Below are 18,666 nucleotides of genomic sequence, written 5' to 3'. Positions count from 1 at the left end.
TGTGTAAATTGAAATTCTTATAAATTTAGTATTTATATAATCTGAGTTGTGTACTGTTTTTACAGGAAATATGCCTTTTAAATGCTGTATAACTGGTCTTGGTGGAAATTATCGAGGTAGTGAAAAGGTGCATATATTTTCATTTCCCATAAAATATATATAAGCAACTTCATATTCTCGGGTAGGTACAAGGTGCGGTAGCGTTCGCAGTAGGATATTAAAAACACACCATAAGGCAGTAACTGTAATTTATTTATTACCTCTTAAATTAATAGTTAAATTAATTTAAGAGTAAAATTAATAGTTAAAAATCTATAGTTAAAGGTATGCCATTTAATAATGTGTAAATCATTGTCCATTGCGTGAATTACTTGTTGAATATGATACCCCCTCTGCACAACACATTCATCTAGGCGGCGTTAGAAGCTTGCCATAACTCGGCGTAACGCATTCCCTGGAACATTGCCGACGGCAGTTCTGATGCGATCCTTCGACTCAGGTGAATGGTGGCACAACGTGTTCAGAAAACTTCTTGCTTCAGGTGGCCCCAAAGGAAAAAGTCTGCACATGAAAGATCAGGTGAGCGAGGCGGCCAGGAAATTAGCAGCTTTCCGAAGTCCATGGAAGATTGTAGGTCGATGTTTGGGCAATCCGCTTTTTAAAAGTACAAAAGTGTAAGAAACCTGCGGGTGATACAACAGGAGATATATTAGGGATATGAGTGACGGTTATGGCCTTTATACTGGTTTCTTGTTACATCTTTCCAAGAAATTAATAGTGGATTTTGATGTGAGGCTGTTTTCTTTGTCTTCATGCAGTTCTACTCATTGATGAAACAAGTGGATATAGAAAAGGTATTTCATATTTGAAAATTGGGTAAAAATATATTTCTGATAATATGTGGAGTTGATCTTAACATTTTCCCTCTCTCTGTTTATTTTAATTACACTCCGTTATATGAAAAATTAGCAGCATTCATAAATCCCTTAGAAAAATTTTCTTTAGATTCTTTGAACTATGTATTAAGGGTTTTTTTCTTTTCCTTTAATGATAATAAATGGATCGCTTTTGATTCCAGTCATTTAAGTATACCCAAGATTCGTCCACTGTGACACAATTTTTCGATTTTTGTCCAGATAAATGTTTCTCATAAAAACTTCTGCATTGCTTTCTGCATTCGGCGATACGTCGTGGAGAAAGACGATGCACATTATGTTTCCACTTGAAGCCAAACTTTGACGTTTTTATTCTTTTGACAACATTACCTATCATAGCTTTAGATACCGAAAAATCAAGGCTTTCACAGCGTTTTCAATGCGAATAATTTTCTTCGGAAAGAGCACAAACATCGCCTTCCATCCACTGCTTCTTTAAAAGCAACATTTTGCTCGAAAACAAAACTGTCAATTAGCAGACCATAATTTACACTTAGTAGTTGCAATTAAAATTATAGTTGCAGTTAAAAAAAATTCAGGCAGAAGATTTTTTAACAGCAAAGCAAAATAGTCTAAAAATATGTGAACACCTTCTGTAGACTGATAAGAGATGTTTTTCCTAGCGTGTTTGATGGTTGCCTATCGCATGCGTCTTCGAAAGCTGCTAGTTCCAGAGAAAGTCCTAATAAGAAAAAAAAATTAAAAGAGAAGCAAACCGTATCATAAAAGCCATTGCTGATAGTAAAATAGCAGCAGCTAAATACAGTGCAACACCGTTTATACGTCTCTCGTTTATACGTCTTTTACATTTATACGTCATTTCATCTTGCTCCCGATTCAATCTTGTTTATCTTAATAATAAAATATTTTTTTATACGTTTCATAACTTCAGTTATACGTCGCTTTTGTTTGACATACTGCATTGGGTTTACATTTTGCAGTCCTACCTTTCAAGTATTTTCGCAGAAATGGGGATAGAAGAAGGAAACAAAAGCATGAGATTCACAGTCTAGTACCGGAGTTAAAAAACCAGCTTATAAATTGAGGACATAATTGAAATCAAAAGTAGATACAGTTTTTCTTTTCTGAATAGGAAACTTTGTTAAGTAAGCTAATGGAAAATGTCACGAAAGCGAAACTACTCGTTTTACGAGTTAGCAAAGAAAGTGGATACTCCTGTGAAAAAACTAAAAATGGTTGTTTATGATATAAAAAACGTTGAAGAATGAGCAGAGATTTGTGGATAGTCTGCAAGTATTCTCAGTTATTGAAGAAAACTGTTTTAATTGTAAGTTAATTTTAACTCTATAATAAATTAAAAACCGTTTTCAAAGCTATTCCGATAATAGAATAAAATTTTTTCCCCGGTAGCAGAGTTTCTGAATTATTCGGAGCTCATTCTTTTACGCAAACTGATGCTTGCATGCACGGAGTAATTATCGCTATCGGAAATTCTGCTGTTTGATTTTCTACGGCCTGGTGCTCGTGATTAAACTAGCCGACAGCTTTATATATTTAGGAGGCAATGCAAGAGGCATCTGGGGGCTCATCCGCTTGTTCGGAGTGCTTTATAGCTATAAGTCGTTACTTAATCACATATGCATGTGGTACAAAATATTAAATTAGTGGTGCAATAGCTATTACATACCTGATACATATTATTATGTCATTTGAATTATGATGACACATTTTCGTCGGATACAATATTTTATGGATTGAAGATTAGAGTTCTTTTAATCAGTTCTGTTTTATATATACTTCGTAACTGTGGACAATATGCACTATCGTACTCTTCGTATTAATACTGTGAGTTTTGGATGAGAGTGGAGAAATGCTTATGTTACATGGGGGCACATAATTCTTGTTCTTTTGCTGATACATTCGCGATTATTTTTATAACTTTTCCTTCAAAGGTGATTATTTGCTACTGCACAGTTCAAAACTGCATCCGGATTCTGATTCGGTTATTAAGGCGTAGATCCTCTGTTGCGGGACTATAAAAAATGTCCGTATCACCCTTCTCTCCACATACGCATGTGTCCCTTTCATGTATGCTTCGTAGATGAAGATATGTGGGGATTTAGAGCTGTAGCTTTCGAACGTGTTACACATCGTTAATATAAAATTTTATGTATGTGTTGAAGTTAAATCTAAAGGCTCTTTTGCCCTGCTGTGCGTTTTGCCACCAGTTTTTCCATTTTTTAGTCATTATCTCACTCCATGATTACATCCCACTACGATCAGCAATGAGTGCCTTAAGAACTGCTGAATTCTTTTCTAACACCTAATCCTGTGTTGGAAAAGAATTCAACTCTGCAAGTCACTGCTCTTTTCCAATAAATCATAACACAAAGTACATTGCCTAAAATGTTCCTACTTAGCTAATTATTTGAGGATATCTTTTACAAGGTTTAGAAGTTATTTTGTTATTTTCTTTGTTAATGTTATACTATTGAAATACTACATACATACAAAAAGTACATATATATACCGTAATGGTAATTATCACAGGCAGCATCAAGTAGCTTCTTTCGTCTCTCAGAAGTTGCTTGTATTTTTCTAATTTCCTTAAATGGATCTATTGTTGGACAGCCACCTGTATTAAAATAAAGTAAATTTCACAGCTTAATTTGGATATAAACGTACTTTATTAAGTACAACATATTAAGAAAAAAATTAAATACAATTGAAAGCCAAATAATTTTATTACTTAAATGTACTTTTTTTTCTTTCAAATTTCCTCATCTTTTCGGAAAAGTTTCAATTTTCTACGAAAACCTTTGGAAAAAAAGTTTATACTTCACTGGCCATTTATTATTTTCCTCATTTTCTAGTTAAAAGGAAGCCTTGTTGTTACATTATATTACAGTACGATCAGAATTGAAAAGTCTTCTTCTATAGTGAAAAAAAATGTCGGATGGTTTGTTTACACTTGCGGAAAACCACGAAAACGCCCAAGCAGCCGGCTCGTTTGCCAGATTCGAGCCTCAGACAAAATTTTCATATTTGTCGGCTTTATATTTTGCACGATCGACAGCAGCTCAAGATTGATAGGATTTTATTAGCTAACATCCCTGCCAACCTTCAACTTCAAAACATTTACCTTTTCTTCCTAATCCAGTCTTCTGTCGTCCTAACGGAAGTAATAGAAAATGGTTGAGTTTCTGTAATACGGATTATTCTGCTTCATTTGCTTACTTTATTCCGACAGCTCTAACGAAAGTACTTTTGTTAATGGAGGAATGAGAGATTGGTATCACGTAATACAACGCATGAATGAACATGAATTGAGTAAAATTCGTAATAAATGTACAGAAGCACATATTGTGAATATACAGTCTTGTGTTCCCAGAGACGTCGACGACTCGTCAAAAAATGCTATAGAACGAAAGTGAGTGTTGGAAGTGGGAAATACTAAAACATTCAATAGGAAATCATTATTTTGAATCTGATAGAGTCATAAGGAGAGAGTTCTCTATCTATTAATGAGCATTCACCCAAAGCTAAATGCAATATTTGCCAAAATTGCGTCTTGTGTGTATATAATTACTCTTTAAATATAGTTATATAGTTATGCGTATGCCAATTTCTTTTTTGCATATGAGTTTGTACTCACCCTATTTATAACGCAAGTTGAACGCGAAAGAGCTTTTTCAAAACTAAAAAATTTAAAAAGTAGATTAAGGAGTACTATGAAGCAAGTAAATTTGGAGTCATTGTCATTGAAGAACATAGAAAAGGATATTTCGGCTAAAGCAAAAACTGAAGATATAATGGAGGAAATATTTGCCCAAGCGGCCTGACATTAAAAAAATATTTAAATGGCTAATTATGAATCAGCTGCTGTTCTGTTTATATAATTATTTAATCACTGTTATTTATTGTTTGTAGTTTATTGATGACAACGATAACTTATATATATAATGGCATTTCATATGCGGCCTTAAGGCCAGTATAATGTTTACTGCCAGAGCCGATTTCTTTGGCCAGTCCGCCACTGACTATAAATATAAAATAAGTTCAAAATCAGAATCTAATATTTCTTCTACTTTAGTTAAACTGACTTTTCCCGAACGTTTTTTTAACATCTCCCCCCTTCCGGTTTAGAACAAAACTCTGATCATACTGTAACATAGTATAAAAATAGATTCCCATTTAACTGGAAAGTCAGGGCCAAATGAAGCTAAATAAATAGCCAAATGAAGTATAAACATTTTTTCAAAAGTTTCGGAGAAAACTGAAACTTTTTCCAAAAGGTCAGGAAATTTGAAAAAACAAAAATGCAACTAAGGAATAAAAAATCCTCCCACCGTCCTAAATTAGTTGCTCTATTTCAAGTAGGTGAAATCACAAATCACTGTCGATGCAATTTAGTAGATCAACACCAGTAAAATTATACAATGTACTACAATGAGATTTCTCAAGTATCGCGCGACAAGGTATTCATGCCCCATTTACTTTCTATCCTGGCTTATGGTCGCGCACAGCGCCACAACTAACTAAAGATCGCCGGAAAAAAGCTTGACATACTACAAGCTAACCGTCGGCACACAGCGGCACTTGGAGCTTAGGTGTTAGAACCAGTGTTAACTCGAATTTGCAGTAATGCGAATACCAAGTAATGTGACTCAATAAAAAAGTGACGATAATTGTAGTTATGAATAAAAATTTAGAAAACGTTCTAAAGACGGAAATGATAATAAAGAGCGTAACGATGTATTGCAATTTTTACTGCAACATTTGAAAAATTATAAACTAAACCATGATGCTATAAATGCAGCAGTGATGAAATTTAATAGTCATCGTAGTACAATATCCCGTTTGTGAAAGCATGCAAAGACATCAAAAATAAATTATATGAAATTTAATAATATAAGAATTGTCGGGAATTTTATCGAGGGGAAAAAATGAGTTTCAAAAACTACCATTAGATGGCGTCGGGCAATGTAAACTATTAGCATACCCAAATGTCGTAACCATAGTAATCCTGTGCTCGCACAGCAACCCTATAAAGATGAGAGAGGCGAACCGCAGTCATACTCGTTTCCAAGTCAAGGAAGATAATGTTGACTCTCCAGGAACGTGCTTTACTGGTGAAATTGTTTTGCCGAAACGGAGACTCTGCTACCGAAGCTTTGCGGAAATCTCGGTCTTTGAAGCGGTTACGAAAAGATCCACTCATTAGTCAAGGACTAACAAACATGATTAGGAAATTTGAAGCAACGGCAACATTGGGAATTCCGACAGGAAGGGAACGACCAACAAGACAGATCGCAAACCATCGGCAGCACCAATGTTCGGCGTATTGCAGCATCTGTTGACCAACCTCGTTCCACGGTTCATAAAATTCTTCAAAGGATCTTACGCTACTATCCCTATAAACTCTCGCTAGTGCAGCAGCTCTTACCAGCTGATCTGGATAGTCGACAAACTTTTGCGTTGAGGTTTCTTGCCCCTGTTGAGTTCCAGGCGGAATGGCCATATAACATTTTGTGAATCGACGAGGCCTACTTTCATATCGAAGGTGAGGTAAACACGCACAACTGCCGTATTTGGAATGCTACAAACCCATATCAATTCTTCCATTACACTCTTCGCATGTAACGGTTTGGTGCGGCTTTACTGCAACCTTCATTGTGGGTCCGTTGTTTTCCGAAGATCACAGCGCCGCAGGGCCTGTGACATGCACCGTCGCCGGCCAACGATCATGGACCTTATAAGAGATAGACTAACCCAGTGGGCGGAGCGTGCGTCACCCGCATGTCCGCAAGAAAGAGTAGGGACGATCTGGCTTACTTTAACACGGAAACCTATGGCGTTTGTATCACATAACTTGTTTTTAATTATTAAATGTGATACTTTGTATAAGTGATGAGATTATGAAAGTCACAGTTTTTGCAAATAAGATTTAATATATCTCATTAATGCATTTTTTACTGCATTTTGCGCATTTTTTTCACGCGTAATTCTTGTACAATCATCTTTACTTTGGCAAAACGGTAAAAATTCTAAACGCAAAACTTATAAACTTATTTCTGTGTAAAAATAAAGTAAAATTAAATAATATTGATAGCACATGATGCTTTGAAACAAATAAGGTACAATTAAACAAGATCTGATAGTTTTCTTTGATTTTATGAGTATTTTCAGTCAGTAGTTTTTAAAATTTTTATAACATAACAAGACGATCATTTATTTGATTACGTGGTCATTAAATATTAACATTACAACATGATTATTTATTTTAGTAGTTCAAAAAATTCGGAGCATAAACTTTTGCGAGTGTAATGAAAGGAAAAAAAAAAAAAAAGATAAACTCTGGAAGCACTCAGATTTGATTTTATATTAGGCTCAAAGAAGCGTTTCTTTGTAACGTTTTGTGTGTTACCTTTATTTATTAAATATCATGTTCTTCGCAAGTAAACCACATAAAATTCAATTCAAGAGCAATATCTCAAAATATTTGAAAATGGCATATCTTTAGAATTTACGCGATGGAGATAAAAATGTTATTTTCGGTACAGGGTTGCCATTGCTCTCTTTGAACTAGTTCAGTTTGTTAATCAAAACTTCGTTAAAGTTACAAAATATGAAACAGGTTAAAACAAATTCGAAATTTCCAGGTGCCCATGTTCGGGAAGAGGATTGCGTTATTCAAAATTTGATGGCTCTAAATTCCGTCGTTTACTCACAGTGCGAGAAACATACATGCATTCATGCAGATTCTTCATTATTTAATTTCTTTAAATATAATACAGGTGGATAATATTTGGTGGCAACAGTTTGCAAAGTAAAACGGACATTTATAGTGAAACAAAGGAAAATACCGTTTCGAAATTAATAGCTTTTCTGAGCTGCCGTCCCTTTGGGCTAATAAAATAAATTCACAATAAATAAGAAAACTTATGCAGAACTAGAAATAAATTAAAAAAATAATCACTATAAAATACTAGCACAATTAATTATTACAGTTAAAATACAATTTTTAACATTAGAATAAAAGCATAAAAGTTGTTAAAGTGTTAAAAGTGTTTATCACTATGATGTATTACGAAATATTATTGAAATAAAACTCCTTTGTAGAATATTATGCTATAATATTCACTTATAATTTTAAAAAAGCAGTACAATTAAGAATTTTAAACAAAAACTTTCTAAAATCCATATTTTTTCTTATTTACACCCGTAAACAGCATAAAAATTGTAAGAGAAAATTGTTTGTTTGAATTTTTTTTATTAGTTCAGATTTAAAATATTATTTTTTAAAAGAAGTAGATACAAATTTCCTTACACCATAGGAAAAGCTAAAAAAATATCCAGACCTGAAAGCCTGCAACAGCTTTATAATTATTTAGAACATTAATTACGCTTGATAAACATACTAAATTTTTTAAATCAATCTCAGTTTCAAAAATAAAAATATCTAAAAATTCTAATTTGTGAAATGAGGCGCTGTCACCAGCTTTTTCTTGAAAATTATATGCGCTGAAATAGCCAACTATTGTTAAGTTTCTGCAAGTCGTCCCTACTCCTCCGGATGTGGTCAAGTTGACAGCCGGGAATGCGCCAGGACAAAGGAGAAAGCCCATTTGGGTTGGTCTATTTCATATAAGGTCCATGCCAATGATCAGTACCTCCTACTATTGCAACAATACGCTTCATTATTAAAGCTACCCGTTATTCCGGCTGTTCAGACAAGGCGATGTGATACAACCACAGTGTTTATGCAGGATGCTCTTCCAAACATCGCCCGTTGAGTGAAACAAGTGCTCCGCCGCCATTTCGGTGACGATAGAATCATCAGCCGGCAATTTCCTACAGCTTGGCCTGCTAGAGCTCTTGATCTGAATCCTTGCGACTTTTGGCTGTGGAAATACCTCAAGGCCAAGGTCTACCATAATCCCATCACATGTCTATCCGATCTTAAAGAAAGCATAGAACGCCATGTGCGTAACATTACCCAGTTCATACTGCTTTCAACAGCTGGACATGCGATTTTACGCTTCCAGATGGAAGCAGACAACGGTGAACATCATATCAAGCATGTTTTGTAAACTTTTGTAGATTATTTATGTGTTCAGAATAAAGCTATGATACGTCACCTAGGGGTGGTTTTTGAAACCCATTGTTTCTGTCATCCACAAAGCACAATTTTGATTGGTTATTGCTTTCTGATGATAGTTTCATTCTTTAAAATGTGGTTTGGGCAACAGTTTTTCATTCATTGCTTTGGATAATGGAGTGCTGACTGTTCTCTTGAAAATATGAGATTTTTTTGCTTATTTCATTGTAATTTTTTATGTTATATTTATGTATAATTTTAATTCAGTAAAAAGTTTCGCATGATTTTTTTTTTGGAAAACAAAGTTCTTAACTTCCTTTATACCATTTGAATTCTCAAGATTTTGCAATGAGAAGTTGGTTGATTTATTTATTAGATAATTAATACTTATCTTAAGGGATATTGCTTATTTCATTGTAGTTTTTTCATATATATATAATGCATTTTTATTGAAATTTCTGTTTTTTCATTTTTGTTGTTATTTGTTTTTTTTGATAAAATTGTTTTGCAGAGTAAAATTATGTGCAGTTTTTAAATTTAATCTTTAATGTTCCCTTCAGGCATTTTTCTGGTACATTTAAAAGCCAGACGAAGGCTGGCCGCCTAGCGGCTAGTACCAAATAAATAAATAGATATTCTGTCACAGTTTTCGTTGGATTTTGGCAGGAAGGCGGGGAGAGGGACTTGTAACTACTTTGCATTTTATTACAGAAATAATAAAAGACTTATTTTCGAATTAGTTATACTTTTGTTATTAGATTGATCCCCTTTAGCATTTCTACGGATGTACACTGCTTATTTCCTCCAATTCGTTCTTGCTGATTCCAGGTTTCTTCATAGTTCTGGAAGAAACCTAACCCTAATTATGATGCAATTTTTGTGATCTAGAATATGATAGCACTGTGAGATAGGTTGAGGCTTTTATGTGCCTTCTATGTAACCCAAAACTTAACCAATTTCGGAAATAAATGTGGTATACGATCTTTAGTTTATCTTTCAAATTATAACTCCTTAATAACCAATTTGAAAGCATTAAATACATTAATTACATAAAACTTAATTTTATTTTTTAAAAATACGTTTAATTGGTATAATTTAAAATATGTTTAATTTCTGATATATGCAATAGAAAATGGATAATGAGCATTTGCGTCATTATTTTAATTATAAAACTATTTTTAGTGATATAGATAAAAAACAGCTTGGTGCAAAAGCTTTTTTATTAGTCCAAAGGGGCAATTTGCCCAGAAAGACTATTAATGCTGTTTCGGCATTCTGCCTTGGTTCGCTATAAATGTCGGTTCCCTTTTCAAATTGTTGCCACCAAATATTATCGTTCTGTATTATATTTAAAGAAATTAAATAATGAGGATTCTGCATAAATGTATGTATGCTTCTCGCACTGTGACCAAATAACGGTACCTAGAGCCATCAAATTTTGTAGAACGTACGATTCCACCCGAATATGGGCATCTGGGAGGCCGAATTTGGAATTTGTTTTGTTATCTATTTCATATTTTGTAAAACTTTAAAGAATTTCTGATTAACAAACTTAATGATTTAAAATCGAGCAATGGCAACACTCTACGAAAAAAAAAAATTCTCCAGTGCGAAAGACTGTGTTTCGGAAATTCTAATGATATGCTCATTTTAAAATTATTTTGCGGTATCGCTGTTAAGCAGAAGTTTATGATTTAAATGCGAAGAACATGATAAAGGTAACACAAAAAACGTTTAAAAAACGGCCCTTTGGGTGTAATGTATAATCTGAAAGCTTTCAAAGTTTATTCATTAATTTTTTTAAATTTTGATTTTTAAAACATTTTGATTTATCCATGAAATAAATTACAGTACTCGTTCTTATTACAACAAAAATATGTATTATATAGCTGTCGAAGAATTTTTTAATTGATTTTTTAGATATTACATGATTTAATATTTTGAATACGCATTAGATAAGTAATATTTACCGAAGAGATTTAAAAGAGATTTTATTTTTTATAATGCAATATAAAAAATCAATAACATTAGCTTGGAAACATATAATTTACCTTCAGCACACTGACAATCTCGGTTTTCATCACATATAGTATTCAATAAAGTACTGTTCTTTGAAGGGCTATAAAACATAGTGCATGAAATATCTGTGAAAAATAAAAATAAACATTAAAATGCGTTAATAAATAAATCTGAGTTTTTAATCCAGTTAAAAAAATCAAGGAAAAAATGACAAACGCAATTTTTAAAAATGAACAAAGTAATTTTTTAAAGTTTAATTTGCAAATAACCAAAATTTAACAAACTCTCACCTGAAAAATCTAATTAAATCATCCAGAAATCCAATCTAACTAAAATTATCCACATTATTTAAGTATCATGGAATGCATCACATATTTATTAAATTACCTGGATTGTAGTAATCATAGACTTTTATAACACTTGCTTGTGTTTTTCCTACAGTAAATTTCCTGGTCACGTGGAAACTGAAACAGTACTCCTTATCTTTAGGAATCTGAACATAAAGAAAAAAAGACCAAATTCGTTAACATTTCCCAAATATTTTTTACATTTTGCTTTATAACACTATTATAGACGCTGATATATCAGTATATTTCATAATTACTAAACAATGTTTTAGAAACAAAATATAAACATGCCTAGTATTTTCGCATATTAAGCTGCTGAAAAATTATCAGTAAAGACAAGACATAAAATAAGAAATTTAGAACTAATTTTTCACAAACAGCAAAAATTGAAATTAATAATTAAAAAATTTCAATTAATCCTATAAATGCAATAAAGAATTTAAAAAATGTTAAAACCAAAACATTTCAAACAAGCAATACCCCAATTAAAAAAATTAAAGAAATTTAAAGAAAAACGAATATAGCAGGAGAGAAATTCAATCAATTTCAATGCCACTTCGTCAGGAGAAAGAACACTGAAATCAACTGAAATCTCTCTTCCATAAAAATCCTTGCTTTTCTGTATCCAGAACTAGCCAATGAACCATTTCAATGTACACTCATGTCCATAAATTAAGGATAATTCGAAGTCACGCGGAAATCGAACTCTAAAATAAATATATCACCTGTAAAATCACTACACACATCTTCAAGAATCATATGCAAATTTCAGGAAGTAACCAGATAACACCGATGGTACGTCACAATGACGAGAGTGTAAGAGAGTGATATATAAGGAATACAGGCAAAGAAGTAAAATTGTTCGCAGGCGCTTTATAGGCATTTAAGTGCAATAACCGAATAGTTATGACACAAATGACGCATTTGGATGATTTTTTACGTGGTAGAATTATTGGCAGTCTGGAATGTGGGCGTACCCAACTGGAAGTATCCGGCGAACTTGGAATTGCCCAGAGTGTCATTTCCAGGCTTTGGCAACGATTCCAAGATGATGGTAATGTGAGTAGACGTTACAGCACAGGTCGCCCCAGAGTTACAACGCCGAATGAGGACCGGTATTTGGAAGTTACTGCCAAAAGAAACTGGGGGAGCACAGCCTCAGACCTGTCTCGTCAGCTCTCTTCAGCCACTAGTACGACAATTTCAAGGCAGACCCTGTACAGACGCTTAGGGCAGATTGGTCTATATGCTCGTAGACCTGTCAGATGCGTTTCACTTACTGCAACTCACTGTCGCCTGCGGTTAGCCTGGATTAGAGAGCATGCATTGTGGACACCGCAACAGTGGGCTTGTGTGATGTTTTCCGACGAGTCCAGGTTTAGCTTGCAGTCTGATTCTCGCCGGACTTTCATATGGAGAGCTCCAGGTACCCGTTACCACCAAGAAAACATCATTGAACGGTGGTGCAGGAGTGCTCGTTTGGGGTGGAATTATTCTGGTTTCTAGAACTGACCTGCATGTTCAAATTGGAACCATGACAAGCCAAATCTATCGGGACGTCATTCTGGAACAACATGTACGTTTGTTTCGGGGCGCCATGGGCGCACAATTTGTGTTTACAGATGACAACGCCCGTCCTCACCGTGCAAACATCGTAAGCGAATGCCTTCAATCGGAGGATATCACCCGTATGGACTGGCCAGCATTCTCACCGGACTTGAATCCAGCAGAACACGTGTGGGACATGCTTGGCCGACGAGTTGCAGCCCGTCAACCTCCTCCTACATGTCTACCGGAACTTCGGAGAGCATTGCTTTTTGAGTGGTGTAATATCCCCCAAGATCAGATCGATAATTTGATACTCAGCATGCCTAGGCGTTGTACGGACTGTATTGCATCGTCTGGGAGACATACAATGTATTAACAATCATACCAACCATGTAATATTGGTTTATTTGTAAATAGGTGTTTTTTGTAATTTGCTCCAGGGAGAAAAAATCGCTAATTTTTTTAATAATATCAAACGTATAGCATCTGTTTTTGCTCTTTACCTTTTGTTTAATAAATAAGCTTTATAAATAAGTCAAATTTGTTTTGCTTCTAACTCTTCCTTTGCCTGATTTTGCATCATCCTTAATTTATGGACATAAGTGTATTTTAATTATAATAGTTCACCCAAAAATTCTGGCCTCTCTTCAAAGCAAGGGGAAAAAGTAAATTCTAATCAGAATTTTTCGCATTAAATAAACATAATTTTAGTTAAGAAATGAAAACGTAAGTGAAGTAATAAAATACTTCAGTGAAACATTCAAATCAAAATTTTACTTTTACACAAATAGAATATAATCCGTAGAATTTAAAACCTAAGTGAAATTATAAAACTTTAGTGAAAAGACTTAATTAAAACTCACAAGAAGCAATTAAAAACTTCGAGCATTTTCATTAGAACACAATCGAAATTATAAAGATCGTTACAGTAGTGACGTATAGGTCTGCCATTTTGGCTTCATTGTCGAAACTAAAACACCTTGGCGAGAAGTAATCGCTCAAAAGGCTAAAAACTGAAACAAAGATGAAATTTAATCAAGTTCTGATTCTTGTAAAACTAAAATGGTAATAAAGAAAATCATTCAGTGTAAAACTTTAAATTAATCTTTAAAAATAGTAGACTCAAAAAGGTACCCAAAAAGTGGTCAAAAAGTTTTTAATAATTGTTTTGTAGATATGGGTAGAAAAATCCATAAAGTTTATTTTAGAGTTTTTTAATTTTTTATAGAAAAAGATTCAAAAAGGAAGTGAAGGTGTAAGACTTATCTCTATTATTCCACATAAACTAAATTAGATCCTAAATGAACCTGGCCAATTCTCGCACAGACGTAAATAAATTACCAGCACAGAAGAAGGTGAAAAATAACCCTTTATAATTCAAACTAATTTAACATAAAGGCACGGACTTCGTTACAAAAACACAGTCCACTTGCGGTGGGAACTAAAATATAGAATATAATACAATCCAAACCTGAAATAAATAATGCAAACGCGCACTTAAGTTTACGCCTAAAGGGTGGACTCACAGAAATCTAACCGGCGTGATACTAATCTGATAGGGCCAAGAAAGAGGCTTACTAGCGTGATCGTGAAATAGCAACAAAACGTGCGCTTGGCTAGCGAAACACGCTCTGAATAAACTGAGATAATCACACATTTAAATAGCACTTCATTTAACTTTAAATTTACATCCTGGCGAGAGAATGTGAGGGGTAGTTGAGAACAGGAAATCAAACTTAAATTTGTTATGCAAAATAAGGAAAACCCTATAAAGGAACTGTTGTTATAAAAGTAAAAAGTCTTCATGTCATGGGCTTATCATGACGACTTTACTCGGAAGAGACTGTTCGAAAGAGATTTTCTAACAGAACTACAAATTTCCTCACTACTACTTTGAACATATTTGCTGTAGTGTAAAACGCACTTATCTTGTACATATTTCCGAAACTTGCGACTTATTTGTAAATCATACGACGAACAGCTGGAAATAGATAAATTCATATCCTTTTTGAGTCTTTCGAGATGGTCCTCAGGTTCTTGAATATCATTTTCAAGCTTAACACGATGTCTTAAATAGTCAGCAAAGTCGCCAATCACATTTTCACTATGATTATGTTTACACCATAAATCGTTATCCGATGCACCGTAACCCATAATGGCATATCGAATATTCAAATCCGTTCATTTAAAACTCTCTAAAATTGTTCAAATCCATATCCCAGCATTTTCCACGTGGTTATGGAATATCTGCCAAACTTTATCTAACGCGTTCACGCCGCGCCAATATTCACATAGCAAAAAAATGCTGTGAGACGACGCTCGAATTCATGCTTTGCTTCACCAGGCGACGTGATACTTTCGCTTATTCAGACACTATATGTGCAACTCTTCGGATAGTAACAAAATGTCTGAGCTGACTTTGCAAGTTGTGTATCATGTGCCGTTTTCTCATCCTGACCCCACATTCGTCCAGTAGATGTGACTAGAATGGTGCCTAGCAGTTTTTTCTTTTTTAATTTTTGCCCATATAAATAACAGATAACATGGATATGGAAATAAATGATTCGTCTGATGAGTCTGCAAATGGAAGCAGGAGAAATGCATCAAGATGAAGAATACCTTCAACCTCTTCAGACAAGGATTTTGTTAAAGATAGTAGAATCTGATCTAATATTCAAGAGTGACTCACCGGTGATGCAAGTCGCCAGACGGGAGACTCGAGCATGACCCATCGGTGATGCATGTAGCTTGGTGGAAGACTCAAGAGTGACCCACCGGTGATGCACGCCAGTGAGAACTTGTTAAGCTTTCGGAAAAATCGCCCTTAGAGCTACGAAAATGAGCTTTCCGAAACTCCTAGTGGGCAAGAAATCATCAAATAGCGCCCACATGGCAACAACAATTGTCGCCAAGCATATCCGAAGAGTTGCTACCTACATCCTGGGTTCTATATGGGCTATTTTCACAATTTGAAATTTGTTAGGTTCAGTTATCATAAAAATGTACAATTCTACTTCAGAAATTAGCACTTAGCCACAAATTATTAAATTAGCACTTACAATTATTAAATTAGCACTTAGCACACGAAGCCACAAATTCAGTTACTCAAAAATAGAGCCCAAAATTGTAACCCAATAAGCAACAGTTAAACAAACAAATAAATAAAAACAATACAAAACATTACAACAATGCCAAGAAAAGGCAAAAACAAATGCGTTAATCAAACATTTAGATAAATTTATAGAAGCATGTAATTTGTAAATTTTGCTCTCTTAACTTTTAAGCACATGTGTGCTTTCATGAAACATTAGTGCACACAAGACTTATTGTATTTAAACTTCGTAAAAATTGCACAATATTTTTGTTACAGACGAGAAAAGTGCTTTATAGGTATTACAGGACATTATTTTAGTACTCGGATGAAAATGACCAGCAGTTTCCTATGCTCTTTGTACATTTGTATCAAATTAACTGTATTTTAACTTTCTTCTGCAGTTTTTATGTAGATTCTTTCGGAGCATATTTACTATTCAAATTATATACACTCTTTTGCAAAAAAATCGAAGCACCAAGAAGGACTTTTGCGATCGTGACAAAATTTGGTGTGCCAAAACAGCTTGATCGAACATGCAAATGATCAAAGTTTCAAGGCAAATGAACAGGAATTGCGATCATAACGCGCATTTCTAGCGCGCAATTCGCGAAGTATAAAACCAGTAACAGAGGCGGAAATTTTTATCTTTTCTTTTGTTGCTGCCGTTGTAATTCTGTAAAGAAAGAAGCAATTATTTAATTTCAAATGAATTTTACATTGGAATTTTCAAACACAAGATAAAGGAAAACCGTGGAGTAGACTAAATTGTGATGATAATTTAGTTCGTTGTAGGTACTTCATCCACAGGAGATAGCGACAGAGATTTGTATCCTGTCGACTTAATGTATAAATTGGTCCAAAGGTAGAATTTAATAGAACCATTAATAGAACCTAACACACATGGTTCGAAGTTGCTGCGTTGTACATAACTAGACAGGGCGGATTTACTGGTAGCGTCTTACTAAATGTAACGTTTGAAGAATCACAAAATCTTCATAATGCGAACATATCTTTATTACTTGTTGATTACTCTGTGGCATAACACAGCACAATTGGGATAATTTGCGCCCCTCGATTTTAATTATAACGCATTACATTATTAATATTGAACAGAAGCGCCCAAGCAAGAGACGTCCTTTATCTAGCAAGCGCAGGCAACAAAAAAGGATGCTTAGTTAGTTGCAAGCTTGGAAAATCTTCGTTTTAATCCTGCACAACGACTGGGCAAGAGTTTTCGCATTGCAGTTATGGCAGAAAAAATCAGATGATGACTTGAAGGGGTTGTACTTTAATTTAAAATTAGAAATTTAAAGGTTTGTTGCCGCTTAAGTGTCTTTCAATTTTTACATTTTACACACACACACACACACATATATATACGTATGTAAAGCATAAATTCTTATTTATTGTGTACAAACTACTATAAAAATATTATATTGTTTAAGCCTATTATTTTTTAAAATACTGCCATTCCACAAGTATTCCATACATGAAAAGGAGATTGTAAGGCTGAAATGCTTTTAATTTATATTATCTAGTTAATGACAAATAGGTAAAATTACTGAATAATGTAGTGATATGTTTATTCGAAATTAAACCTACTTAATTGGAAGACTAAGATAGCTTTTATTACTATGCAATGTACTTGAGGGTTAACTTAATCATGAAGCTAAAAAGCAAAAACAAAAGCAAAGTAATATTTCAGCATGATATAACTAAGCGAATTACTTACTGTCGCTAAATAAAGAGTTATTCCTCTGTTAGTTGTCTCATACCTTTGAATCAGATGATATGGACTCTTCTGCAACTGCAAGTTTAAATGCAATAAATTTTCAGTTTTTGAGTGTAAAAATAACGAAAGCAAATACAAAGTTTGTTACTGAAATATACTTTCAGAAATAAAAATAAAATATTTATGCCTTTTATTTCATTATTAATTAGTTAACGTGCTTGTCATGTGGTTTTGGAATTTTGTTCTGCTTTTAAGGGAAGCAGCAGTACGGAGAAAAAAACTACCAGACCGCGCTTAAAACATCAGTACATAGAGTGTTTATTAAGTAAACGCAAATGAGCAGAAGTTTAGCTGAATTTTCAAATAGGATGGGCAAACAGTGTTAATTAAATTGGGCATGATGAATGTCACACAAGGTCGTAGGAAATAAGTCCCAGTCAGTGCATTGTGCAGAGGTTTTAAACTGGCGGTTTACGAGCCACATGCGGTCCCCAAAGCAATTTTATGCGGCCCGCGAATACATTTCAATTACGTATTTGTTGCAAATATGGTGATGGAAAGATTTTAAGTATTTGAAGTTAGAGATTACATTATTTTCATTACCATTAAAAATCTGATGTGTACACCACATGACTTCCTTGCACGGAATATTAAATTTAACGCATTTTTTCTTGTATTTTATTCAAACTTACTGGATTGAATTAAATCTACTTCGTCTATAGCGCATAAACCACAATAGAATAAATGCACTCTTTAAAATTCATTATATTTGTTTACCATAGCGACACTCAGGCGCTAGGTTCACATAACAGCGTTACATTTCGCCCATATTATAACTCAGAATGCATATAAATTTATGTTATTTGAAAAATTATCTATTTGTTGCCACATGTTTCTTTCAAATACTATAATAAATCTAAAACGATGTA

The 18,666-nt window shown here is 33.9% G+C and overlaps 1 protein-coding gene across 1 annotated transcript in view; it reads right to left on the bottom strand.

Moving 5' to 3' along the window:
- LOC118183538 (venom factor-like) overlaps positions 1–18,666 on the bottom strand; it is a 337,533-nt gene that overhangs the window by 16,401 nt on the left and 302,466 nt on the right. The window contains exons 35-38 of the mRNA XM_085818275.1: positions 17,738–17,812; positions 11,404–11,509; positions 11,049–11,141; positions 3,427–3,531 (exon numbers count right to left, since the gene is read on the bottom strand). Coding sequence (XP_085674401.1) covers positions 3,427–3,531; positions 11,049–11,141; positions 11,404–11,509; positions 17,738–17,812 — 379 coding nt within the window. The remainder of the gene's footprint in view (positions 1–3,426; positions 3,532–11,048; positions 11,142–11,403; positions 11,510–17,737; positions 17,813–18,666) is intronic.

The sequence above is a fragment of the Stegodyphus dumicola genome, chromosome 6 (genome assembly GCF_044657685.1).
Source record: "Stegodyphus dumicola isolate Sdum_Otavi_A_Nest chromosome 6, ASM4465768v1".
NCBI lineage: Eukaryota > Metazoa > Arthropoda > Arachnida > Araneae > Eresidae > Stegodyphus > Stegodyphus dumicola.
This window is presented reverse-complemented; position numbering and strand designations above follow the sequence as displayed.